At 49.0% G+C, this 24955-nt stretch overlaps 6 protein-coding genes across 9 annotated transcripts; 2 read left to right on the top strand and 4 right to left on the bottom strand.

The window, feature by feature from the left end:
• The first annotated feature begins 236 nt into the window (after positions 1-236).
• On the top strand, positions 237-1592 carry FVEG_04060 (hypothetical protein). Its single transcript, XM_018891757.1, has 2 exons — positions 237-636; positions 747-1592. The coding sequence occupies exons 1-2, from the start codon at positions 377-379 to the stop codon at positions 835-837; spliced, it is 351 nt and encodes a 116-aa protein (XP_018748327.1). The 5' UTR covers positions 237-376; the 3' UTR covers positions 838-1592.
• Positions 271-2603, bottom strand: FVEG_04061 (branched-chain amino acid aminotransferase). Its single transcript, XM_018891758.1, has 2 exons — positions 2185-2603; positions 271-2131 (listed from the first exon to the last, which is right to left on the bottom strand). The coding sequence occupies exons 1-2, from the start codon at positions 2399-2401 to the stop codon at positions 1122-1124; spliced, it is 1227 nt and encodes a 408-aa protein (XP_018748328.1). The 5' UTR covers positions 2402-2603; the 3' UTR covers positions 271-1121.
• Positions 2604-2847: 244 nt separating this feature from the next.
• Positions 2848-6267, top strand: FVEG_04062 (SCY1 protein kinase). The gene is made up of 3 exons (XM_018891759.1): positions 2848-3746; positions 3794-4631; positions 4680-6267. The coding sequence occupies exons 1-3, from the start codon at positions 3144-3146 to the stop codon at positions 6002-6004; spliced, it is 2766 nt and encodes a 921-aa protein (XP_018748329.1). The 5' UTR covers positions 2848-3143; the 3' UTR covers positions 6005-6267.
• Positions 6268-6458: 191 nt separating this feature from the next.
• Positions 6459-9470, bottom strand: FVEG_04063 (NAD-dependent histone deacetylase SIR2). 2 transcript variants are annotated; one of them, XM_018891761.1, is made up of 3 exons: positions 8897-9470; positions 8315-8846; positions 6459-8203 (listed from the first exon to the last, which is right to left on the bottom strand). In XM_018891761.1, exons 2-3 carry the CDS (start codon positions 8315-8317, stop codon positions 6980-6982), a joined length of 1227 nt encoding a protein of 408 aa, XP_018748331.1. In that variant the 5' UTR covers positions 8318-8846; positions 8897-9470; the 3' UTR covers positions 6459-6979. The 2 variants fall into 2 exon arrangements, with proteins under 2 accessions (XP_018748331.1, XP_018748330.1); XM_018891760.1 differs by having other exon boundaries at positions 8315-9470.
• Positions 9471-9657: 187 nt separating this feature from the next.
• On the bottom strand, positions 9658-15045 carry FVEG_04064 (Ca2+-transporting ATPase). 3 transcript variants are annotated; one of them, XM_018891763.1, is made up of 4 exons: positions 14572-15017; positions 11208-14486; positions 10154-11158; positions 9658-10087 (listed from the first exon to the last, which is right to left on the bottom strand). In XM_018891763.1, exons 1-3 carry the CDS (start codon positions 14610-14612, stop codon positions 10462-10464), a joined length of 4017 nt encoding a protein of 1338 aa, XP_018748333.1. In that variant the 5' UTR covers positions 14613-15017; the 3' UTR covers positions 9658-10087; positions 10154-10461. The 3 variants fall into 3 exon arrangements, with proteins under 3 accessions (XP_018748333.1, XP_018748332.1, XP_018748334.1); XM_018891762.1 differs by having other exon boundaries at positions 9658-11158; positions 14572-15045; XM_018891764.1 differs by having other exon boundaries at positions 9658-11158; positions 11208-15022.
• Positions 15046-19894: 4849 nt separating this feature from the next.
• FVEG_15395 (hypothetical protein) lies at positions 19895-24362 on the bottom strand (the record flags this gene model as incomplete). The annotated part of the gene is made up of 5 exons (XM_018904519.1): positions 19895-21206; positions 21314-21379; positions 21424-22357; positions 23065-23534; positions 23587-24362. 5 exons carry the CDS (start codon positions 24360-24362, stop codon positions 19895-19897), a joined length of 3558 nt encoding a protein of 1185 aa, XP_018748335.1.
• Between the last annotated feature and the right edge of the window lie 593 nt (positions 24363-24955).

The raw sequence follows: 24955 nt of genomic DNA, 5'->3' as shown, positions 1-24955 counted from the left end.
GGTACTGCAGCACCTGCGGAACTCAAACACTCAGACAGACATATAACCTCAGATCAACTGTGCTCTAGTGATACACCCAAGCTTGACTTAATAAATAACAATACTTGATTATGCTCAATATCCCATTCCTCCTTCTATCCGCTCGGATGGGATTGGACGAGGATATACAAAGTGACTAGCCCAACAGGGGTGCTGTGACTACCGGGTCACGTGAACCTATCAAATCGACTTTCAACAATTACCTAGGTAGGTACGCATCCGTTCAGATCAAACAACCAGCATCACGCCCAACAACGTCACTCAGCCATTGATATCCCCCCACGCCATCTCATCGCCGAATCGAATCCACCTCGAGATCTCGACGATACGGTAAAACATGACCTTTATCCGCGCTGCTGTCGCGCCCCTGCGCGCTGCACGCTGCATTCGACAACCCCTCTCCTCCAGAGGTTTCTCCGTGTCCGCCCGACGACAAGGAGGCGGCGGCGAGCACCAATTCGATCCTCCTACCGGCTGGCTCTGGGGTGTCAAGCCTGGTGAGAAGCCTGAGCCCGAGGGCTGGGAGTGGCCTACCTATATTCTTCTCGGCAGCCTTGCCGCCACCGCCGTTGCGCTCGCCTTCAAGCCCGATACTACGTGAGTGATTTGCACTCGGAGGATACATATCATATTGGGCGGATTCAGTCTTGCCAATGGCGAAATTCTGGCCGAGACCTGATGCGGGACGTCTACTAACGGCTATATAGTGTCTCTACCTGGGCCCTTGAGGAAGCACGAAGGAGGTTAGAGGAAGAGGGAATCCTGCCCGACCCATCCAAGCAGGACAAGAAGAACTAAGCGGAGGTTACGACATACTGACAGGGGGAAATCCGGTCAATTGTACATGTTATTTTGCATTTGAAGAATGGTACTGCTAGAGGTTTTGGTCTTGAGGTATTACTGTCTGTCTAGTTGGGGCTGTGACACAACCTCTGACCTTTGCTAGTTTCGCTGATTGTGAGCCCTAACAAGCAATTGTGGCAAAGCAGATGATGTTCTCGTAAACCTGAGCGTGAGCGTAATTATTTTGATTCCGATCTATCTATTCCCAGCCGCTATATAACGCCATATACACAACCACTCTAAATAGTGTAGCTCCATTCATGCTCCTCATCACCATATTGAATGGCCTCGATCCATTCCTTCATCTTGAGGGCGATCTCGCCAGACTCTTCGAGCTCAGAAAGACCGCAGTCAACGAGCTTGCCCTTCCATGAGATGGATCGGACAGGGCTGACGATAGCTGCAGTTCCAGCACCAAAGGCCTCGAGAAGACGGCCCTCTTCAGCAGCCTCAGCAAGCTCCCTCATTGTGTACTTGCGCTCACTGATCTTCCAGCCCTCAGGTTCAAGACGCTCCCGAGCGAGCGCGAGCACAGAGTCACGAGTAACACCTTCAAGGATAGTTCCGTCAAGGGGTGCAGTCACAAGCTCCTTCTGGCCGGTCTCCTTGTTCTTGAGAGCAACGAACATGTTCATAGTGCCGACCTCAGTAACGTACTCCTCCTCTCCAAACAGCCAGAGGTTCTGCTGGAAGCCACGGCTGGCGGCCTGGAGCTGGGGAACAATGCAGGGCGCATAGTTGGCGCCCAGCTTCTTGTCACCAACACCGCCAGGCCAGGCACGAACAGCATAGTCAGTGGCCTCGAGCGAGACGGCCTTAAAACCGGTAGGATAGTAAGGGCCAACGGGTGAGGCGATGACGTAGAGAAGAGCAGATCCGGGAGGTCCGACACCGAGTGTCTTTTGGGTTCCGATCATGGTGGGACGGAGGTAGAGGGAGTATCCCCGCTTATCAGGGATGAAGCGGGAGTCGAGCTGAGCGAGCTTGGAGATGAGCTCGGTGAGGGCCTGGGGCTCAAAGGTGGGGAGCGCAATACGGGCAGCAGACTTGTTGAGTCGCGCCATGTTCTTGTCAGGTCGGAAGAGTCGCACTTTGCCGTCCTTGTCCTTGTACGCCTTCATACCCTCAAAACACTCAAAAGCATAGTGGAAGACACATGTTGCAGGGTCGAGTGAGAGGTTCTGGTAGGGTGTGATCTTGGGCTCCAACCATCCTTCGTCTTGATTCCATTCGATCGCAAGCATGTGGTCTGGCAAAGTTTCAGCTTTTGTGCAGGGCGCATCTGGTGGGGGATTCGTTCACCTGTGAATTCCCGTCCAAAGACGAGATCCTCGGGCTTGCTGAGGCCCTTGGGCTTCCCCGTCTTCTCAATGCTGAGTTTTGAAGCATCCAGGCCCAGAGGCTTGATGGTCGAGGCAGCCTCAGCCTTGATGCTGAACCGTTGCGCATGGCATAGCGGTCTCAAGCTCGACATGCGAGCGCTCCGTAAAGCGGAGCGGACAAGCAACGGTCTCATCATTGATGCGTTTGTGAAGTCAATTGACAGTAGAAAGTTGAATTGGCGGAATTATATATGCAACACAAACTGAAGAACAAAAAGGTAAAGTTTTACAGATGGGGAGCAATAACCTTCGGTGTCGAGACTAAGGTAGGTGGGATATTAACTTAAGTACTAGGGGCAATTGTCTATGGTCGGAGTTGTATCGGAGGTTCATGATAGAAAGATTGCAAATTGACCGACTCAATAGGCTCGCTGCAAAGTGAGCCCGAGGTACTTTACAGGGACAGCCGTCTCCAGGCGGTCACAACCGCATTGGGCCGTGGATGAGTCGCCTGGGAAAGTCACTTAAAGTTCCGCGAACGCAGCTGTCGACGCCCTATCAAGTTAGTGATACAGGGGTTCAATGGGGGACTGATCTGACATTCAGCAGCTGGAGCTGCTTCCGCCGCTGCCCAGGCGTTATCAGCTTATCGTGGGGCAGCTAGGCTTGGCTCCCTGATGGTAAGGATACGTGGGTTATTTGTCAACGCGAGGCTACCCCTACACATGGAGAATGCGCATCGCGATCAACGTCATTTCCATTCCCAATCCTATTGCGGCCTAAGCGAAGCGATCGTCGACCCTTGTAGTATTCGTCGCCACCAAAGAATATCGCATTGTGAGCCTCCAACAACAACAGCGGCGGCTAAGCGCAGCACTTGCGACTTGCGACCCCTTTTAAGTTCGACCTAACGTTTGCGATCCATGGAGAGCTGTCACCATGTTCTCCTCGGCCTTTAAGTCCATCTCTGCCACCAATATCACAGGCAACTACTCCATCTCCTCAGCACCGACTTCGACGGCTGGTCCCTGGAAGATATACGATGCGAAGAAGAAGTCTACCGGCAAGCCATACAGTGTCTTTGTCTTTGACCGGAAATCATTAGATGGCCATGGCAGCTCGTTGGGCCGCTCCGGTGCGGCCTCGTTCAAGAAGACGGTCGAGGAAGTCGTCGAGCGGTTAAAGAAGGAAGCGTCGAGTCTTGCGAAGCTCAGGCATCCCAACATTCTCGAGTTGGTGGAACCAGTGGAGGAGACAAGAGGCGGAGGCTTACAGTTCGTGACGGAATCCGTCACAGCTTCATTGTCCAGTTTACTGCAGGAGAAAGACGAACAGGAACGAGCTGGAGGACCCGGTGGAAGATCGAGTCGATATGTGACAGAGGATGCAGATGGGACAAAGAGGCGAAGAGAGCTCGAGATCGATGAGTTGGAGATTCAAAAGGGTTTGCTCCAAGTCAGCAAGGCTCTCGAGTTCTTACATGAGAATGCCGGTATCGTCCATGGCAACCTTACTCCAGACGCAGTTCTCATCAACGCAAAGGCATGCCCTCTAAAGCTGTTCATGGGAACTCGACTAACATATCACAGTCCGATTGGAAGATCAGCGGACTAGCATTTGCTAGCCCCCCGGAGGGGTCTGACAAGCCAACATCTATTCAAGGAATTAACTTGTATGAAGTCCTCAATATGGATCCCCGATTACCAAAGGCAGTGCAACTCAACCTCGACTATTCGTCGCCCGACTTTGTAGTCGACAACAATCTTAACTCTTCTGCGGACATGTTCTCCCTGGGACTCATGTCGGTCGCCCTATACAACTCACCCCATAGGTCTCCTCTTGAATGCCACGGCAGTTTATCTACATACAAGCGACTGTTCTCTTCATCTTCCAGCGTTCCATCCGCCAGTAATAATTACCTTTCATCACGGCCTCTTCCTAGAGAACTTTCGCATGATGTTCTGCCTCGACTCATCACAAGACGGCCTGCTCAGCGAATGACGGCGCGCGAGTTTCAACAGAGCGAGTACTTCGATAACATTCTTGTGTCTACGATTCGATTTCTTGATTCGTTTCCCGCCAAGACTGCAAACGAAAAGGCCTCTTTCATGCGAGGTCTTAACAAGGTGCTACCCTCGTTTCCCAAGTCTGTGATGGAGAAGAAGATTCTACCGGCATTGATAGAGGAGCTCAAGGATCGAGATCTTCTTTCGCTCATTCTGCAAAACGTCTTCAAGATCCTCGATCTCTTACCGTCTGCCAAGAGGGCGTTCAGTGAGAAGGTCCGTCCAGCATTGAGAGAAATCTTTGTAGTCAACGCCAAGCAGACACAAGAGAAAGATCCAGCCAGGGACGCGGGTCTTATGGTTGTTCTTGAACATATCTCATCCATTTCCAGCAACTGCTCTGGGAAAGAATTTAAAGACGGTAGGTTTAATCAAGAAAAGCCGATTGACATGGTGCTAATTTCCTTAGATATGCTCCCGGTCATAATGGCAGCAATTGAGTGCCCGACACACTCAATTGTTGATGCTGCTCTCCGCAGTCTGCCTGTCGTACTACCGGTGCTCGATTTCAGCACAATTAAAAATGAGCTGTTCCCAGTCATTGCCGCTGTTTTCAGCAAGACGAACAGTCTTGCTATTAAAGTCCGCGGGCTGCGAGCCTTTGTAATTCTTTGCGGCGGAACAAACGATAATGGCGAAGACGACGGGCTCAATGGCCTGGAAAACAAGAAGACGTCATCTTCGAGTGCCTTGGACAAGTACACTATGCAGGAGAAGATTGTCCCACTCATCAGAGTGATCAAGACGAAGGAACCTGCCGTTATGATGGCAGCCCTCAACGTACTACGGGTCGTGGGCTCAGTAGCTGATGCTGAATTTGTTGCGATGGAAATTCTGCCCATTCTCTGGAGCATGAGTTTGGGCCCACTGCTCAATTTGAAGCAGTTCCAAGGTTTCATGGAGCTCATCAAGAGTTTGTCTCGAAGGGTTGAGGACGAGCAGACAAGAAAACTTCAAGAACTTGGCGGCCCTTCCAACGGCGCTGCTGCTCCAAGCGAAGACTTCATGGCATTTGGCGGTGTCACTGGTACAACCTTTGATCAGAGCAATGGAGCTACAGAAGACGATTTTGAGAATCTCGTCAAAGGACGCATGGGTAGTCCTAGGTCGAGCACAGCAACCCCCAGTTGGGATGACCCAGCCAAATCGAAATCGAGTACCCCCGCGCCTACATTCTCATGGTCGACACCTCCACCTACGAATAACCCTGCATTAAAACCTCCAGCTCAGAAGGCTCCGTCTTTCAGAACCGTAACACCGGATCTAGGCCGTTTCGAGGCTCTCACACCGTCATCTACTCAGTTCAGTCAACCACTACAGCCCACACCGAGCCAATCCTTCCAACCTCCAACCCAACTTCAGCAACAACCGCTGGTTCCACAGCAGCCTTTGACTGCTTCGACATCCGGTTCATCTATCAACTGGTCTGCTGCTGCCGCCAAAGCTACACCCAGCCCATGGGGAAGCTCCTCTGGGTTCGGTACTAGTGCGTCTACCAGCAACATGGGCTCCTCGATGGCAAACATGTCTCTCAACTCAACATCGCGGCAACCGCCATTTACGCTCCCACCGCCACCAGGCAACACATCTACTACTTCCTCTTCGTTCACAATGCCCCCACCACCAACAACAAACCGGAGTGGTATGAGTTCGATGAGCAACACAACACAGAACACAACGCAGAACAACATGGGACAAAAGTCGGGATTGGATAAATATGAGAGTCTGATTTAGGCTTGAAATCTACGACAGTATTATAAGACAGCATTGAGCAAACGGCTGGATATAGAGTTGGCTTTGTAGTACCATCACGGATAATTGACTAGTGTGGCATGGGGATGGCCATAGCCACAAGGCCATTCGGTAACATGGCAAGACTACTATTGGGATAGAAACAGCACATACTATTACTATAGGCGAGTTGTTATTATGATACCTGAGAGTGATCGAAAATACATTTGTTTGACTAGACTTCTGTGTCGTGGAGAAATGCTGAGAGTCTGCCTGGACTCATTTTTGATGCATGCAATTAAGCAAGCTCGCAATCTTTGATGTGCATTCTTGTTATGAAGGCGTTCATTCAGCTTCGGAGCATAGTTATCTGGTGTGAACTATCGCTCCTGACCGCATGATGAATCACCAACGCAGCTAATGTTATAAAATGGAACTTTTGAATCCAGGCACAGGTAGACCATTGAATTGGTAGTTTATTCGTGAATCTTCAATGTCTGTATTACGATGTATATGCGTGCGCTCTAACACATCCTGACACCCTGTCTCTAGCTCAATTCAACATCTGCACCAAATTCTTTTCATCACCCCAAAATCTCATTTGAGTTGTCGGTAAATTAGTCCCGGTCCAAGATATTGAAGCCCACGAGTTTGTCTTTTATACATAAATGTCGCTAGAAAAGGGATCAAAGACAGGTGCAGGGATGAGAAACGCATATATATCTAAGTCGAGGAAAGTTGGTTAAAAAAAAAACAATAAAAAAAACAGTCAAACTCTGACATATAAGAAAAGACAACAGACGGTCAGTTCTGTAAACACCCTTACTCCGTCCATATTCATCCATTTTTTGTTGGCATCGTATCCGATCCTCTAGACGCCATGCCATCCGCTTGCAGCACAGAATGTAAAATCTTATAAAAACGCACAAATGCAGTGTCTTTCAAGGCCTCCTTAGAAAATTATTCAATAAGTTGCTCTCACTTCTTGGCCTTCTGCTCCTCAAAAACGTGGCGACTCTTAAAGCCAGGCTCAGTACGGACTTCAACCTTTTGATCCTTAGGAACCATCTCATGCACCATTGGCCAGCCCAGACGGCGACATAGTTCAGAGACAACAACATCGCAGTCGCCTAGGAGATCGATGTCAAAATTGATGTGATTGACGGCCTGGCGAGATACGTAGATCTGAGGAATATTGGCAGGGAGCCAAGAAACGATCTCAGATACAGGCGTAACCTTGAGAGAAGTGCCGATAACGATGACGAGATCAACCTTGTCACGATCGTGCTCGGTTAGTCGTCGAGAGAACTCATCGGGGAGAGCCTCGCCAAAGAAGGTAATATCTGGCTTCATGACACCAGCACTGGGGATGTCATACTCAGACTCGTCGGAACTATCGGCACTCCACCGTCTTCGCTTCTTCTCTGTGCCCGCAGACCGCTTACGCTTAGGCGCACCGCCAGTAGTGCGCAGAGTCTGAACGCAGCGTGGGCATCGAGGGATCTTGTCAGCCTTGATCTCGGGAAAGATGGCCTCTCCTGGGCATTTGTAACCGCACTGAACACAAGTGGCGGTTCCGAAGGAGCCGTGGCATTGGATGAGCTTGTCCTTGGGAACACCGGCCTTGACTTCGAGGTTGTCGATGTTCTGAGAGTAGTTGGTCAAGAGCTTGCCCTTCTCGTGGAGCATGGCAATGAACTTGTGAGTGGGTGTATACCGGTCCGTGCTCGGCAGAATGTCTTTGGCCACCGAGTAGAAAATGGTGGGATCCTGGCGGAAGACACTAATGTCGAAAACCTCTTGAGGATCACTAAGACCAAGGTGCTCCAACTTGGAATACAGACCAGTTCCCTTGGAACGGAAGTCAGGAATGCCCAGGGATGTAGAGATACCAGCACCAGTGATGAGAATGATGTTGCTGCTCTTAGTGATCAGGTCGACAGCATCGTCAACCGTGTTGTGACGCAGAAGCTTGGCGCGTTTAGACAGTTCACGCGTAATAGCGAGCGACAGTAAACTGAAATACGCATCATCAGGCTGACCCTCCAGGAAGGGAGGAGGACGAATGCCAAAGGCGCTGAGGAGCTTTCTGGCGGTATAGTGACCAGCATCAACAGTGCGTTGGCAAAAGACTGTTGGACCATATTCTCGGAGCTCCCGACGAAGTCTGCTAGCTTCTTCAGGTGTGCACACTTTGGGGGTCTTTTTTTTTTTTTGGAGAATATGGTTAGCAATCTTGGAGTAGAGTGCATAGGTTGGGGCGATCTCAGGATAGGATAGAATAGGATGGGGCATGAGACTAGACAAACTCACCATCAACGGCCACGGTATTATCAGCGTTCAACTCATCGAAAGCATCTTCAAACAGAGAGTCTGTCTCCCACGATTCTCTGACATCGGCAACTCTCTCCTCAAGTTCAGCGAGTGCAACGTTGGCCTCTGCAATTTTGATCTCGTCTTCTGTTGGGTTATCACCCAACTTTTCGAGAGCATTTGGTTGAGCCTTTCGCTTGGAGAGAGCAACAGTCCTCCCGTTGCCTTTTTTTGTGTTCATGGTAGAGAGGATGGGATTTTGTACAAGCGACGAGAAGAGAAACCAAGTGAAGTGAGGAGAAGGGGATATTAGGGTTTGCCAGCGGTTGACACTGGTGAAATATCAGAGGCTGGTTTGATGTCCTACGGAAATGTGTTGTAGATGCAAATGGTTAAAGTGAAGGGAAGGGAAAGGAAGAAAGCGGGTCAGAAAGACGAGGGTGGCATCTATTATTAACCCCAGATCGAGAACCGAACCATGCAGACGGTCTGCTCTGCTTTGGTTTGGTTGGCTTGGCTTGGCTTCTGGATACTACCAAAAGTAAGGTACCTAAGCTTGTGAAAGAAAAGGAAAAAAGATACCTTGGTAGACTCGATGAGAAATGGTGTAGAATTTTGTCAAAAGCTTGACTGAGAATAGGGATTTTATGGTAGAGTCGTCGACGCGGCGGGTGATCAGGTATGAAGAGAGAATCGTTTCAGCTTGAGTGAGAGCGATAGTGAAGAAGCTGATCTGCCGAAAGTGGGTTTCGTTTGGTTATGCGAGTTTCGTGCAATGGGAGGAAAGGAAGACGATGAGTGACAATGTATGAGGATGAGGTTGTTGCAGTTGAACAAGCTACTGTAACTAAAAGGGAGAGAGGAAAGGTAAGATAGGTAGATAAGCAAAGAAAGTGACAGAATCTTTCCTTCGCAAGTCTCTGCCTTGTTCTCAGTAGAAAGACATCGAGACACAATATCGTTCAGATATGAGCAATCTGATTCGATGTAATATCGCCTTTGTTTTCTCACTTTATTGCCTTTTTCGTTTATTATCCATCCAACAAAGCAAGCTCGGGAGAGGAATAGGGACCCCTGCGCAGAACGGGATCCTTAGAGAGAGCCCAATAGAATAAACAAAGTTGCGGATAGATAGGAAAGAGAAGAACAAAAATCGAGGAGAGAAGAGTAAGAAAAGAAAAGAGAAGAATCTCAGATACGGTGGTTGGAATGTAATAATGTCGGCGAGCACTGGGGTGCAGGGGGACGTGATTAATTACATAGGGGAGAAGTGATAAATCGACTACTAACCTGACCTAAGGGTACTCGAAATACCGTACAATATATAGTAAGGTGACAAGCAACTCGAGAAACACCCTTAGCAACTGACGTTCTATTAGGAACCTCTTTCTACCTTAAGTTGCTCGGTATTCCCTCTATTCTAAAATAACTTAGTGTTTTACACCTTTACCCTCCTCTATTCTCTACTGTCCCTGTCATCTCCTCATCTCATACGCATGTCGCATCATGTGGCAGACATCCATGCAGCCAACTTCACTTGTCCCCTTCGCACTTTGGCTTTTCCTGAATTCCCTTAAACTTTTTACAGTTCATCTTCTGTCTCGGACTGCCTGCCTGCCTACCAGCTGCCGATGTTGCAATGCGGCCATATATGCCTTGTTCTTTTACATAAAGATGTTTCTATCCTGACCTGGATCTTATGTCAGACTGCTCTACTGAGCGTTGGCGCCCTTGATACAATCCCATTCCATCTTTGTCTTCCGAGTACTCATTCTACATGTTATGATCCTGTCAGCTTCGAGTAGGGTAATCCTTCTTTTAATTACCTAGATACCTTACCTAGTCTTTAATCTATGACCATCTACTGAATCATCCACCATTTTAGTTGCCGCCACATTTATCGGGTAGATTTTGCCGCCTAGTAAATCTTTTAGTTGTATGGTATTTGATGCCATGGCTTTCTTTCCGGTCACTTGCTTAATCCAACTATCGTTTAATTTTTACAAAGGCCTTTTATTGTTGTTCAATCGCTCAAACTCTTCTCATGTTGATTCCTTGCTAACCAATTCTATCAGTACCCAAAGCAATACTAGAATAAAAAATACCTCGCACGCACTCGATGTTCAAGCCAATCCGCAGTACAGCGACTACCTCGGTGAGTCACTGTGATCTCCGTCATTGTCTGGCCGCATCTTTGGTTGCCAGCCCGCCGCTACACCTGCTGCCACGATACCTGCCATCACCGTAGGAGCTCCCAGCGCAGAATTAGACCGTGACCTCGTCGATCTAGGCCTCCTGCCTGAGTTTGGTGTCCCAATCGGCGACCCGTCAAATGGATTCTCCTGGATTGGCGTTTGCGGTGCGTTGAGAGAGTTGGATCGAGAATGAGACGGACTTCTAGACCTGACCATCTCAACCGCCTCCTTGGGATGCTGGATTGCAAATTTGAGGTTGTTCAATCGCCCACCCTTCATGCGCCGTATGAAGTTGAGCTCGTCGCGGACGTCCGCCAACGGCTCGGGGTACATGCTCATCTCCTCATCGGATACCGTAAGACCAGGCACGTTCTTAGCACGTTGCTTAAGGAACTCGGGAACCAAAGCCTCAAGGAAATGGTCAGGAATGAGGCGAATGATGACACCGACTGGGATAGAGAGAAAGCCGAGAACGATGGCCATGGCCCAGAGCTCGCCACTCTGCTTCTTCTTCGCAATCTGGAAGGCTTCGCCGCCAACGAAAATGATCAGGATCTGACCACCACACATGATAGCACTGATACCGATAAAGAACCAGTTCTTGGTAAGGCCTTCGAAGATGTTGAACTTGTTGTCCAGACGACGGTTACTGTATACGTTAGGAAAATCCAATTTGAATTATCAGAGGCGGCACTTACTTCCATTGGTTGAAAATCTGCATCCAGACAAAAGTATTGAAAACCAGCGTCTTGATTTCCTCTTTTTCCGGTGCCGGGCTTAGTGACACAATTGGGCCGTGGTAGTAGAGGACAAAGGTAATGGCAAGTTGATAAATAGACTGACCAAGAATCATCTTCCACATGGTGACAGATATAATACTGGATCCCTTGGCCTCGGGCTTTCGGTCCAGAACACTGTCGTGGGGAGGATCGGTGGCAAGGGCGAGGGCAGCAAGTGTATCCATGATGAGGTTGACCCAGAGCAGTTGCACGGCGGTCAGCACAGACGACTCTTCGTTATTAGAGACAGCTGTAACGAATGTGAGGATGACGGCAGTGATGTTGACGGTGAGCTGGAACTGAAGGAATCGCTTGACTGCATCATTGACTGCACGACCCCATTTCAGAGCTTTGACAATGCTGGTGAAGTTGTCATCCATCAAAATAATGGCTGAAGCTTCCTTGGCGACCTCAGTACCAGAGATACCCATGGAGAAGCCGACGTCGGCCATCTTGAGAGCTGGGGCGTCATTGGTACCGTCGCCGGTAACAGCAACTGTCTCGTTCTTGTCCTTGAGTCTCTTCACAAGAATACGCTTGTCTTCGGGGGATGAGCGTGCCAAAACATGCAAGCGGGGGATAATCTCCTCTTGCTCCAGCTTAGAAAGGTTGCGGAACTCAGGTCCCTCCATAACAATAGAGTTAGGCTGAATGATGCCGCACTCCTTTGCAATGGCCTCGGCTGTGATTTTGTTGTCACCGGTAACCATGCGAACGACAACACCAGCCTGCTGGCAGAGCTTGACAGCTTCTGGGACACCTTCCCGAAGAGGATCTTGGATGCCGACGACGCCAATAAAAGCCATGTCGGAGAAAATGTCATCAAAGACAACTTCGTTGCCGCCATCGACACGGCCAACATTCTTGGGTGGCCATGAGGAGAAGTCCTTGTAGCAAATGCCGATGGTTCGGAGTGACCTTTTGGCATAGCTCTCGATGAGCTGCTGAACAGTGCTGACATTATCATCGGACATAGGAGCAAGAGAGTCGTCATTGGCTGGGTCACCAATTACTTGAGTACACTTGGAGAGGATGATTTCGGATGCGCCCTTGATGTAGAGACGTGCGCTGCCGTTGGGACCCTGAGTAACAATACCCATGCACTTGCGGCCGGAGTCGAAAGGAATGAGCTGCAAAACCTTGGCGTTCTCACGCTCCTCGCTCACAGGACCCATGCCAAGATGAGACTTGGCGAGAATGAGTAGGGCAGTCTCAGTCTTGGAACCAATGAAGGTCTTTTCTCCGTCTACCTCTCCTTCGAAAGCGGTGGAGTTGAGTGCAATAGACTTGAGGAGAAGTTCCTTCATAGGTTTGCTGAGCATCCTGGCAAACTCGGAAATACCAATATCACCACTAGTATCCACTGGGGTAGAGGCGCCGCTGGCATCTCCTGAGGATGCGCCACCGAAACGGAGACTTGTTCCAATAGTTCCCGACACAACCTGCATCTTGTTTTGAGTCAAAGTGCCAGTCTTGTCAGAGCAAATAGTAGAGGCATTTCCCATGACTTCACATGCCTTGAGGTGCCGCACAAGGTTGGCATCCCGAAGCATTCGGGTTGTCGCAAAAGCCAAAGCCAGGGTAACAGCGAGAGGTAATCCTTCAGGAACAGCAACCACAATAATAGTAACGACAACAATGAAGATGTTGAGGAATTGCTGTCCTTTTTCAGCGGGTGTATCATCAGAAGTCGGTAGTCCAGCAAGGAACTTGATGAAGAGAGCAATAAAGAGCACGAGACCAGCGGCACTACCGAGCTTGGCGATGTAGGTAGCGATGACATTCAGCTTCGCCTGTAGAGGGGTCATCTCAGGATCCTCGTTCAGAGACATGAGAGTTTTGCCGTATGAAGAGTAAACACCAACTGAGGTAGCCATATAAGTGCCAACACCTTCCATGATGCGAGCGCCAGACTGGATGAAAGGATCCATCTTCTTGAGGTCGTCATGGTTCTCGATGGCGTTGTAGACAACCTCAGAAGCCTGCTTTCTAATAATGTCTGATTCACCTGTGGCCTGAGATTCGTCACATTTGACATTGAAGCCCTCGATCAGAACTCCGTCGACTGGTACCAAGTCACCGGGCTCAATGTGAATCACATCGCCGGCCAAGATGTCGAAGACAGAGAGTTCTATCGTCTTTCCTGATCGAATCACCTTGACTAGACGGTCCTGTTTCTTTTTGTTCAGTTTCGTGAATTGGCGTTCCTTTTGGTAATCGTTCAAAGAGCCGACGATGACGACGATGGCGATGGCGACAATAATCGCAACGCCTTCAACCCACTCGACCTTGGGCTCGCCCGCCTCGTGCTTTTGGCCAAAGGTTTGATATAGGCCCACTGCAAGACTGACTACTGCAGCGATTGATAGCAGAATCAAAACCTTGTCGTTATAGGTAATCCACATAAGCTCCAGAAGGCTCTTGCCTTTCTTCTCCGGTAACCTGTTGTCCTTGAAAACACGTAGTCGGTCGGCAAAACCAGCTCCTGTTTGCGCCGCAGCATGATCTTTGCGGGGCATCTGTTTCTTAGATGTTGCATCCTCGAATGAGACCTTGCCTGTCAGAGTCTTCTCATCCATACTCAATCCGGCTTTTCGATCAGATCTTAAACCCTTCTCGATACCATCAATGCCACCCAACATATAAAAAGCCGGAAGACTCTTGGGGTTGAACATCTTGTTCATCTGGCCAGGTGTAAAGGCAAAGGGGTTGTTTTCCACCTCGAAGTCTTGCTCTGTGCCTGCATCTGGCTTCAAAGCGCTCTCGTCGTTGGTAATCTTCTTGTGGTCGTATTCGGAGCCTTTCAGCGTATCTGTCTGTGTCGAGTTGGAGGCCACAACAGTAGTATCGCCTTGGGAAGAAACAGATCGAGACATGTCGTCAGAGTCGACTGAGTTTTGTCGTGATCGGTGGTTCATAGGCACAGATAGGAATCCCACACCGCGTTCACCTGATCTTGATGTTACTGGGCTCGAGACATTGTGAGGACTTGTCGGTCTGCTATCTCGATTCTCAAAGGCCAAGGATGTGTCCAATTCGGGTCTCGAAGGTCGTTGCGACATGCCGCTGGTCGATACAGGGTCGGATATTGTTGTAGGGCTGACTGCGTCGTCTTGCATGTTGGAAGGATGTGACTCTTGGGGCGGTTCGGTAGAAATATTAGGGTTGACAGCGGTGGTATCAATGGTGATGGTCGGACTGGGATATTCATCAGCATGGATTCAGCGGTTGATAAGGTTTTGGATCACTGGAGGCCCCTTAAGCCTCTGCCTCAGTCACATACGCGCGACGCCTCATGGGCGGATGGTCATCGTGATCGGCCATGTTGGGTCGGGCAGTGCCGCGATGAGCGACAGCCTAGAGTTGGAGGCCGGAGAATTGACAGCGAACCAGATTTGAGGGCTATGCAGCGGCAAAAGTGTTGTCGGTAGTGAGGTAAGTTAGTGTCGTATTATGTTGAGCAAAAGGAACGGAAGCTTTCAAGGGAAGATGAGGGCGTGGAGCCAGGAGCGCATGGGGCGATGTTGTTTAAATGGAAGTAAAGGAAACTGGTATTAAGAAGAAGCCTCAAGGGCAGAAAGAAGTGGGATGATTTAAGGTATCTGAAGAATAAGCCCCGAGAACTCAATCATGGCCAACCCAAACTCGACTTATTAAACAACCGAAAGAGAAGGTTATAATAAGTTGAAGATTGAATTGAGGAGAAATGCATTGAGTGGAGGGCAATGGATGAGGATGCCCATGCATCCAATGTTTTTTCGCCTCGACCGGAGCTTGCTTGCATTCTCTCTGGTCCAGTCTTCAAAACGAGGCAGTGCAAAGAGTCGACTGTTGCTGATTGGTTAGCGGATATCACCACGGGTGTGTGTATAGAGATGGGAGTTACGTACCCGAAGGGTATTCCATTGAGATGGAGCTCCCGTCCGTCGGTCGGTGCAAGGACCGGGCAGGCGCCGAACCAACGGAAGACTTTCTACCTTGGGATAGAGTGAGTACTAGAGCAGTATTCCCAACTTCTGAAGCCAAATCTTAGGCGCTGAAAGCACCCAAAGACATTGAACGATCACTACCTTACGTGCACAAGGTTGGACTTACTTGCACTGTGCCATATTCACGATCAATTTCAACCACGAGGTAGGTATCTATCTTAAGCAGTGACAAGCTCTCTTCCTTCAACTTTACTTCAACCATAGACCCTACGGCTTTAACAAAAGATCGCCTTATCCATATCTTGCTTGATCATGCTTCATCTTTCTGTATAGCCAATTCCGTCGCCTCCATGGCCAGGGCACTTCTCCAGTGATGAGCCTTTCCTCGGCGGCCTCGAACCCTTAACGCCTTTGGCGCCTGGAGAGGGAGGCTGTGTTGCACATACTAGCTTCAACATAACTCAAATTCTGAGTCTCGGTGTCACGGGTCCATGATGAGGTGAAGAAAGGGTGACTTGGTGACGTTCATTCAGCTTCGTTTGCCGCGCTCAACAGATTGTGAGGCAGCTCATCATCCCATGTCGCCACAGTGCAGCACGCTCTCGCACTCGCGCATGATGATCCCGGCTTGGCAACGTCTAGAAGCTCTGGGGAGAGCCAAGACTCTAGCATCTATCGGCCTGTAGTGTTCCTGGACTGCCTTGTCCTGAGTCGTCAATGGCACGACTTGGCGCCAAGCCCACACGCTTTTTGAGACAGTTTTTTACATAGGGAGAAGCACGAATTGCAGTGATTGGTGGTCAAACATTGACCAAGTCGGTAGGTATATCCAGGGAGGGTTTCATAGCAAGTTTAACGCCGTGATGCTAGGTAGTTATTATTCCTGACTCAGTTCATCTGCACCTATCGTCAGGCAAACGAACATTATCTCTGAGATGTTTTCGTTTGTACCAACAGATAGATGACGTCTCACGAGTTACTACGCATCGTGGCTGGTAGCGAGATGAACAAGAACAATAGCTTGAATAAGCCCCAGTCAACGTAAATGCCGGAGAATCCTAGGTATACTACACGCTGGTATGGGCGAGACAGTGGTCGACATGACGACGCGATACTATTCTTACTGGTCGTGGATCCTGTCTTGGTCCAGTTTTTGCCCCTATTAAGAAAGCCTAGGCATGAATATGGATGTCACTGCAGCTAGTCCATGAAGTCGTGCTTGAACCCCCAGTCTTTTGGCATTCAAAAATATCTTCTTTTAATCAAGCAGCTTCCCTGGTGAGACGGGCGTCTACGGCTAAGAGAAGAATATAGGAATCGAGTCCGGGTCGGGCTACGGAGTACATAAAGTCCTACAGCAATTTCCCTGTAAATTGGATTCTCTCTATCCTTGTCTCTTAGCTGCGGGCTCTTGCGTAGTCACACGGCTGATGAGCTTATTTGCTTAGATTGCTCAACCGTGCATTCCGGCTTAGAGTAGGGCCACATATTCAGCAACTGGAGGATTCTGACGACATGCCATGGGAGCGTGGACTTTTCTGACCACCGCAATAACTTGACTGCTTGACCAGGAGTGTGGATCAAAGCCCTTTCAATGTTGAGAAACAGTCCTCTCCGAAGTCGTACTGTACCAGGGGATGTTTAGTCTGTTACACTAGAATTAGAGCTCGGATTTAATCCTGTCCAAGTAACCTTGAATCGAGAAGCTGTAAACCCCATAACGCTATTTATTAACCATCCAATCCTGGCGTTCTGGAGACCCCACTGCTCGGGTCAAGCTTCGTTTTCTGATATTTGGAGCCTTGTTGTTCGGGGGGGAAGCGAGATTGGCGGGTAAGTAACTTTGACAATATGAAATGAGCCAACTGCGTCTCCTCGATGACAACCCTTCACGCATACATTAGCACATTTATCTCGAAAAGCCTTGATGTCTCTGGTTGGGGATATCAAGGCATTGACATTTTGACATGTCAGGCTTGGCATTACTATGCCAAAAGAGACCTCTCGTATCTCCTTTTTATGCCCGTCGCGTGTCACATGCCGATCATGAACAAATGGAGTTTTTGATCCCTTAAACACGGGGCTTGGCATAGTCGAGGCCACTTTTCACCATGTTTGGAACAATTATTGGAGACTGGCCCATCATACAAACTTTTGATAGGAACTATGTAATGCTATGCTTTACGGGCAATCGGAGGCCGTCTTGAGTATACCTACTAAGTGAAAACTCGAATGTGGCGGGTGCCGCTGCACAGCCACATATCTAACCAATGGCCAGGCTGTTGGGGCTTGTGTCCAGATCATGTTGAATAGAGCAGATCGAGATACTCATGAGTGGAAAATGAGTCATGAAATATCGCTACTGTCGCCGAAAGTCTTTTTCTACCAGAAAACATCTCCGACGCAATCTTTTACCTCAAATTCAGCGATAATCAATTGTCGTTGAAAAAGAGTTGTTCACGTCTCATTTAGGAAACGAATCTTGAATTGCTCAGCCAATCACATTACACTTTGGATCTTTGCCCAGAAATCTTTCATCTGGCAGCTTATGCAGCAAGGGTCTTGTCTTAAAGTCGTCTATCCAAGCCGAGCCAAGCCGAGCCAAGCTGAACCGAGTTTAAAAATCCTGGGCTTGGTTCAAGTGTTAGTCAACAGGTGAAATATGGTCGTAACCATATCATGAATCGCTCTCATTACGTTTGGTGGCATTACTCAGCCTCTATCGGCTAATTCCAATTAAGAGCCACTGTTTGTGGACACGCGAGGCATGTACAAAAGTATCGTGTGGTCTGCCGGTATCTTCCTTGCCTTCTTACTTTCGGCCTGGTATTCGCCTTTACTGTGAACTCTTGGTCAAATGATTCGGCCGGTGAGCCACTGGGTAGTGCCTATAGCTTCGTTACCTTACTGGGTACTAAAAGTTGACCGAATAGTATTGTGCAAAGCATCTATGCCTGGTGAGCCAAGAGGCGGCTCAACCCCAATAACTACCTTCCAGCTACTATCACGTATGACCCAGGAGGCAGTGCTTGTTGCATCACATGTGATTTGGTTTCCTGAGCCAATTGTATTACAGAGTCTGTTTGTAAATCGCAGAAGTTATTCGACTAGACTGCAAACTGGGCCCAAGATTTAGCTTTATCTAAGCCACATTCAACGAGAACTCGTGGTCGGTTTCAAAGTTCGGGTGCGTCACTACGATTCATGGAATCATGTAATTTATAATACAGTTCAGCTTGTCATGGGAAATCAAAACTTTTCATTTGACTGCTATGTTACAGAGTAGAGAGACAAGCAAAACATGTTTCAATATGTTTATTTGGTGGTCACGATATAGATGTATTTCGCCTCCTGCACCAGGATATTGGATTCTGGGATCTGCGAAGTAATGTTTTATGAGCATACAGGACGAACTAATTAATTTCCATGTCGATTTCGCTCGCACGTATTCGTCTTTAAAGTAAACGCGGCAGAAATAAGCCCGACTTGACCAGTCTAACCCAGGATTTACTAGCCATTCTGGAACTATAGGAGAAGACGGCAGACAGGAAAGCCTCGACAATGCCTTGAGAGTGTCTCATAAGCCTCGTTAGCTACGAGGCCGACTTCATATGAATAGGAGGGTGAGGAACACTGTCATAAGTTGTCACGTCCCGAGCCTGGCGCAAGCAATGTACGTAGAAAGTCTAAAATCCGGGAGACCATGAAATGGCCTGATAAGACTAATCGCCAGTTTGCACCCAATGATCAATTGTATGCAATATGGCACTATCAGAATATGACCGTACATGTCTTGCCAAGGCCCTGGCAAGATCCGGTTCGCAGCGGTTGCACGGAGTACGACGGTCCTTGTTTGTCATATCTCGCGATTCAATCTCACGTAAGTAGATTTGCGCCCGAGCAAATAACAAAGAAACCCTAACGTACCTATCTTACATGATACTCCCTGCAGTGAAACTCACAATTACAAAACCCATGCGATCCGGAACATAGCATCGGGTTTCACTTTGTGGGAGAAACCGTTTTCAGTTGCATCATCAGATCCTTCACTATTATCATAGCATAGCCTCCTTGTCAACTAAAAGTCCCATGCTTCGCTACGGCACAGCAGAATTCAGCTTCCTTATTGAAGAATTTCCACAATTTTGAGTCTCTTGAATTAAAGATTTACAAAGAGACGCATGCTAACAGAAAAATGGCTCTTGGGGGAATCCTGCTTTCAACTCCACCTCATCGTGGCTGTGTATTCCCAAACACCAATCAATCGAGTCTGTTTCTCCTCTTTGAACGACACTTTCCTATATGATAGACTTTTAACCATCATTGAGTTACGGTGAGAAATTGCACATTTGCTATCTGGCCCTGTCTAGCCTTGCATTTTACGGATTGTGCAATATCGGAATCATGGAGTTCCGACATTGAGTAGTCCCCAATGTCAAGATGCTGGTCAACCATTGCGATGGGCTATGCTACGCACATCTAGACCATGTTTAGGACCAATCGATTCATACCAGTGCTACTTGAATTTCCCTGGAGTAACCTGATGGTACAATAAGTGCAGCAAGTGCAAGGTGTGGATGCAAAACAAAGAACTTTTGAACTCCCTGAGTAGCAGGTGTTGACGACTAAATCTGCCGCACTTTGCGTAACTCTATCTCCATCGACCGTGCGTACGCCTTATCGTCGTCCCAAATCCACCTTACGGACAGGGACCATGTCCTCGGCACCCTCTTGGTCCTTGATCGAATTCTCAACTCCAAAGAAGGGTGCAACTCCATGTCTCAGCACGCCCTTCCAGAACCCAGACACAATCTCCTTCAAGTCGCCCCCAGTCTGCTTAAAGTCGGGGAAAGCATTAATCTCAAGCAGCCAAGCAGTTCCTTGGGCATCCACAAGAAAATCTAGGCCATACACTTCGAAGGCATTGGGCAGCGCCTGGAAGTGGATAGGCATAGCCTTTGCTGCAGCCTCGAAGATCTCTCCAGTTACCTCGCAAATCTGGTGGAAAATATCATCGCGCATATCGCCTGACAGGGGCAAGTCCCAGAAACGGCGCACAGTGTTTTCGTTCGGTGAATCTTGAAGACATGTATTTGTAAGGAAAGACTCGATATCCTCCGGTGCATCTGCCGGCGCAGCATAGGGCTTTCCAGCAAAGAGTGCCAGCATGTGCTTGTAGACCCAGACATCGAGGCTTCCTGTGCACATCACGTAGGTGCGAATGTGGAACTTGCGCTTCTCATCGTCGACAAGAAGGGGCGGGTGAATATACGGCTGCGCAACAAAGTGTCGCAGATGCGAGGTCATAATGTTGTCGCCATCATCCTGCCCAGCAACATCCTCCTCTTCGTCATCTGTGTCAGGCTGGTCCTCCTCCCAGATGTCAAAGATGTTCTGAAGCTCATCCATGGAGCTGAAGAGCCGGATACCTTGGCCTCGATCACTCATTCCTGGCTTCAAGATCCACCACTCCTTATCCTTAGGATTAGGCTGTTGTTCGTTGCGTTCCATACTCTCTCGGAGATCAAAGGCTTCCACGAGAGCATCGTCTAGAAACTCGGCGAAGTCGACTTCGAATGCTTCACTGCGCTTGACGTGAGATCCCAAGGCAGACTCGGGGTGCTTTGCGACCCAGTGATCGACGGTGGTGGACAGAAAGTGTTTTCGGATCAGAGCCTTTCGGATCATATAGCTATTGACAAGAGTCGTACGCTCATGGCTAGCGGCATACTCAAAATCGATGGCCTCGTACGCCACTATCTGTAAAATATTTCCTTCTGAGGGGACGATTTTCGCAAGAGCTGGCTCCTCAGACTCCGGTACTTCAGTGATCACATTGAATATGCCTTCAGGGAACAGTGAGTTGAGGGCGGAGAGAATGAGTGGTTGTACGTAAGAGTCTTCGTAGGAGATGACAGCTTGGATTGCGAGGCTCTTTTGCCTCAATGCCACCTCTGGCTTGATTTGGTTTGCCTCTGAACCTGAGTCCCTTTATCAACAGTAAGAATATGTCTATTGGTGGTCTTGGTAGAATACAGGCATTGTGCTTCTCTCCTAGTTCTGCCCACCACATATCATTCAATCGAGGACACTTACAGTTTGAGTTCCTGCTGGTTCCATTCTCCAGGACCATGCATGAAGTTTGCCTTGAGAGGTGTGATGCTAAAATAGTCAGTGATGGAATCTTATCATTGCAAACAACATACCTTGTCAATCCCTCCTTTACAGTCCATCCGTCGTTGCCAGGGCTCGACTCTTCCACACTCTTGTAAACATCAGTGAACTTTGGCGCCCACTTGAAGTGCTTATGGGTGTGCCCTTTTCGTGAGCTAGGCCGGGCCGCATCATCAACCTCACCCCCGACACCCTCACGTATCCTCTCCTCTTCTTCGTTCTCGTCTCCTGCCTCACCTTCGATCTCCTGGAAGCAGCCGCCTTCTCTCCAGTAGTTCTGCAAAACGTTGGTCCATATAGCTTTGTTGTTCTCCAGTCCCTCTACCAAGGGCACATTAACGCTGTAGAGGTCTGCACTGCCATCTGTAGGCCATTGATTGTAAAGTGTTTCGATGACCTTAACGCTGCGCCGGCAAGCTGCCTCGATGATAACTGGATCATGGTTTCGAGTGAAGAAGGCGAAGCTCAGAGCAATGGATTTCTTCTGGCAGACAGCGGCCTCTAGAGCAGCACCCAGCGTCCCCGAGCTAAGGGCAAAGACTGCTGTGGTGTTTCTGCCGTAGTTAGGCCCACTAACAACAAGGTCGATAGGGCCTCGGTCTTGGAAAAAATGATGAAGACCAATCTGAACGCAGGAAGCCGGCGTTCCATCAATCAAAATCCATTCCTCGACATCTCCTGAGGGGGAGGGTCGATGATGGGTAGTGCCCGGAGAGTCCTCACCGTGGATAACTTTTGAAGGGCGGTAGTACAGAGGCTTGAGAGTCTGCCCAATCATATGTGCCTTGCCGATCCATGATCTCTGGGTATGAGGCAAGCAGACTGAGACGGTGTGGCCGGCTTGTTGGAGCTGTTGAATGAGACAGTGAACGTAGGGAGAGGAGTGTGGTGATGGCGGCCCATCGTCATTAGTGACGAGGATATGCATCTCGACGTATAGAGACGGTGTCACAGGGTCCTTACGATCTAGCTGAGTGGTCAGTATTTCCCTTCTCTAAAGGATACGCAGAGAAGAGAGAGAAGGGACTCACTAAATTGCAATGCCCGTGAGACGTAGAGTATTTGATGAAATCAATGTCAGTGTGAAATCGCAATGAGGGGCACGTGGGGCGGGTATGCAGAGTCGGGGAGAGCGCTAATCACGTCAGTACGTCACAGAATGACTTTCAATTGGGCTTAATGTTCACAGGCACAGGTGTCAGGGGGGGGACTCATGTAATTGTCATGAACTTGTCTTTTCCTTCAGTCGACTACATCATGAAAAAAAAATCTACCTAAAAACCGGGGCTCACAGAATCGAATACTTCCAGAGGGAAACCCGTAACGAACGGACCCGTAACGAACAGACCAGCCGTGCCGAACCTTATCAGATATAATAAACCGAAACAGACTTGGCCTTCCCTCCTCTCTTCCTCTTTCGAGGGCAGGTATCAACAATAAACGCTGTCTCTCAATGCAATACATGCCATCGACCCTGTCGGCCTATTAATCCTTTTAACGCGCCAATACCGTCCAACGCCAAAACCGGTCCGAAATTCCTTCATTTGAAAGGCAATAAATAGGGTTAAACCGTATGCAGAATTACTGAAGTTCGTGGGGCAGCCACTTGACTGAGCCGTGACACCATAGTAGAAAGCAAATGCACAGTGAGAGATTTCCTTAGATGCGGGTACGCTTCGACTCCCTAGTGTCGGCGCTCTCTGCGGAGCGTTTGCGCGATGGTGATTTAACGACACCTTCCTTGGTTCGTCGCCAAGAATCGAACGGGCTTCGCTTTCCAGGCGGCTTGACAGGAGTACCTTCGTCGGGCAATTTGTTGGCGGATCGAGTGACTCGTCGAGTAGACGGCGGTGAAGCGGGAGCAAACCTGGGTGCTTCAGGAGTGCGAGCGCGTTCTGGCTTAGACGCAGATGGAGTTTCTGGGGCATGTAGCTCCTCATCATTCTCCTCGACGTCAGTCACAGCCTCCTCTTCCTCAATCTGCTCATCCGTCCTATCGTTGTGGAACAAAAGACGAGGTTTGATAGAACTTCGAGTCAATGGGCGATTGAGATGAGCCTCAGGATCCTCTTCTGCGGCTTGACGCTCATCCCAATCATCCATCTCTTGCTCCGACCACTTGCGGAAGAATCTCTTTCCACGGCTGTTGGAATTAGCATTTGCATATTTAAATAATTGAACCAAACAAAACTTACAATGTGTACACCATGCCATCCTTGCGATCAGCAAGATCATCGACAGTCTTGATGCCTTCTCCAGGAACCTTGACCTTACGCTTGTCGTGGCGTTTAGTAGTCTCGGGTCGCGGTGCATCGCTGAAGAATGGGTTTTCCGATGTAAGGAAAGGGTTCTCTTGGCTCTCATCGCGAACAGGTACTCGATCCCGGGTATCAGTGAAGATCTCAATAGGCTCCTCAACCTCTTCCACGGAAAAGCTCTCCATCGAGATGCCGGTGTATTTCTTAGGAGCTCGTTTCCTGGGAGTCAAAGTCGCTTCATCGGCATCAGAACTGAAAAGGTTGCGGGCGACTGATTTGATGTGTGCGGTTTTCTTTTCTGTGGGTGGTTTTTGAGGAGTCTTTGATGGTGTAGGGAGCATGCCAGCGGCCCCAGCAACGGAAGAGGTAGATCGCTCATGAGTGCGACGGCTCGCACCATCACGAGAAGCTTCCGCCTGCATATTTTCTGTTGCGCGGCGAACGAAATCACTAGCAGGCATGCGCTTCTTATGCGGCAAAGGAGAAGCGATGGCAGCGCTCAAATGCTTGCTTGATTTTTTGGCAGTATGGGGTGATTGAATTTGACGATGTGATGCGCCGGGCGATGGTGATCTTGTTCGTCGTGATGAAATTCGTGCGGATTTGCGAGGAGTAAAAGGCTCCCAGTTGTCCTGGTATCCGAGACGAGGAGTTGGCGGAGTGCGGATGCGGGTGGGCGGTGGAGGAGTAGTAGAGCCGTGATGGTCGGCCATCTTGATAGGCAATGAGAGGCAGTGGCAGTCAGTGCTAAGTATTGATTAAAATAGTTGAGGGCTGCTGCTGGAATATCAAGCTTATCCCTCAAAGGATAGTCTTAACTCGATACTAGAAACTTGGTCTCGATGGCTGCCAGGTCTATCTGATAGGATTGATTCGAATTGGCCCCGTTGACTGACGTGATAAACAACGCAGTTGACTTGGAAAATATAGTCGTCGTCTTGAAAGGAGGTATATGGTCTTTGAGGATAGCAAAAGAAGAGCTCAATGATGGAGGTCGCTTGCTAATTGATGATAATGGCAGATTTAGAGATGAGAGTTTGTAGGGTAAGGTGTTTACATTTGAATAGGAAGATGAATCAAGATGAGAGAAGTGGCTGGGACAAAACTACCCTGGAGTGTGCACCAGCCTCCCAGCCTCCCTATTCTGGTTGTGCGACCAGGTTTTACCCACTAAAATATAGGTCCACTTGCAACCTAACCGCGTCCGTCGTGTCAGCAACCCCTCCTGACGCGTCTGTTACGCGACATATTACAGCCAATCAATATGCAGCCATGGGCTGTGAGCTCAAATCAATGGTGGGAACAA

This window comes from Fusarium verticillioides, chromosome 2, assembly GCF_000149555.1.
Source record: "Fusarium verticillioides 7600 chromosome 2, whole genome shotgun sequence".
Taxonomy (NCBI): Eukaryota; Fungi; Ascomycota; class Sordariomycetes; order Hypocreales; family Nectriaceae; genus Fusarium; species Fusarium verticillioides.
Note: the sequence above shows the minus strand (reverse complement) of the source record. Positions and strands in the feature narration are given on the sequence as shown.

Excerpts from the sequence above, each read along its gene's own strand:
- FVEG_04064 (XM_018891762.1), bottom strand. The coding sequence starts at position 14,612 with ATGGCCGATCACGATGACCATCCGCCCATGAGGCGTCGCGC. Across the intron at positions 14,487-14,571 it reads CCGCCCATGAGGCGTCGCGC|TCCGACCATCACCATTGATA; the intron begins GTATGTGACTGA and ends TGAATATCCCAG. Across the intron at positions 11,159-11,207 it reads CAGATTTTCAACCAATGGAA|TAACCGTCGTCTGGACAACA; the intron begins GTAAGTGCCGCC and ends TAACGTATACAG.
- FVEG_04062 (XM_018891759.1), top strand. The coding sequence starts at position 3,144 with ATGTTCTCCTCGGCCTTTAAGTCCATCTCTGCCACCAATATCACAGGC. Across the intron at positions 3,747-3,793 it reads CAGTTCTCATCAACGCAAAG|TCCGATTGGAAGATCAGCGG; the intron begins GCATGCCCTCTA and ends AACATATCACAG. Across the intron at positions 4,632-4,679 it reads TGGGAAAGAATTTAAAGACG|ATATGCTCCCGGTCATAATG; the intron begins GTAGGTTTAATC and ends TAATTTCCTTAG.
- FVEG_04060 (XM_018891757.1), top strand. The coding sequence starts at position 377 with ATGACCTTTATCCGCGCTGCTGTCGCGCCCCTGCGCGCTGCACGCTGC. Across the intron at positions 637-746 it reads GCCTTCAAGCCCGATACTAC|TGTCTCTACCTGGGCCCTTG; the intron begins GTGAGTGATTTG and ends ACGGCTATATAG.
- FVEG_04061 (XM_018891758.1), bottom strand. The coding sequence starts at position 2,401 with ATGATGAGACCGTTGCTTGTCCGCTCCGCTTTACGGAGCGCTCGCATG. Across the intron at positions 2,132-2,184 it reads CTTTGGACGGGAATTCACAG|ACCACATGCTTGCGATCGAA; the intron begins GTGAACGAATCC and ends AAACTTTGCCAG.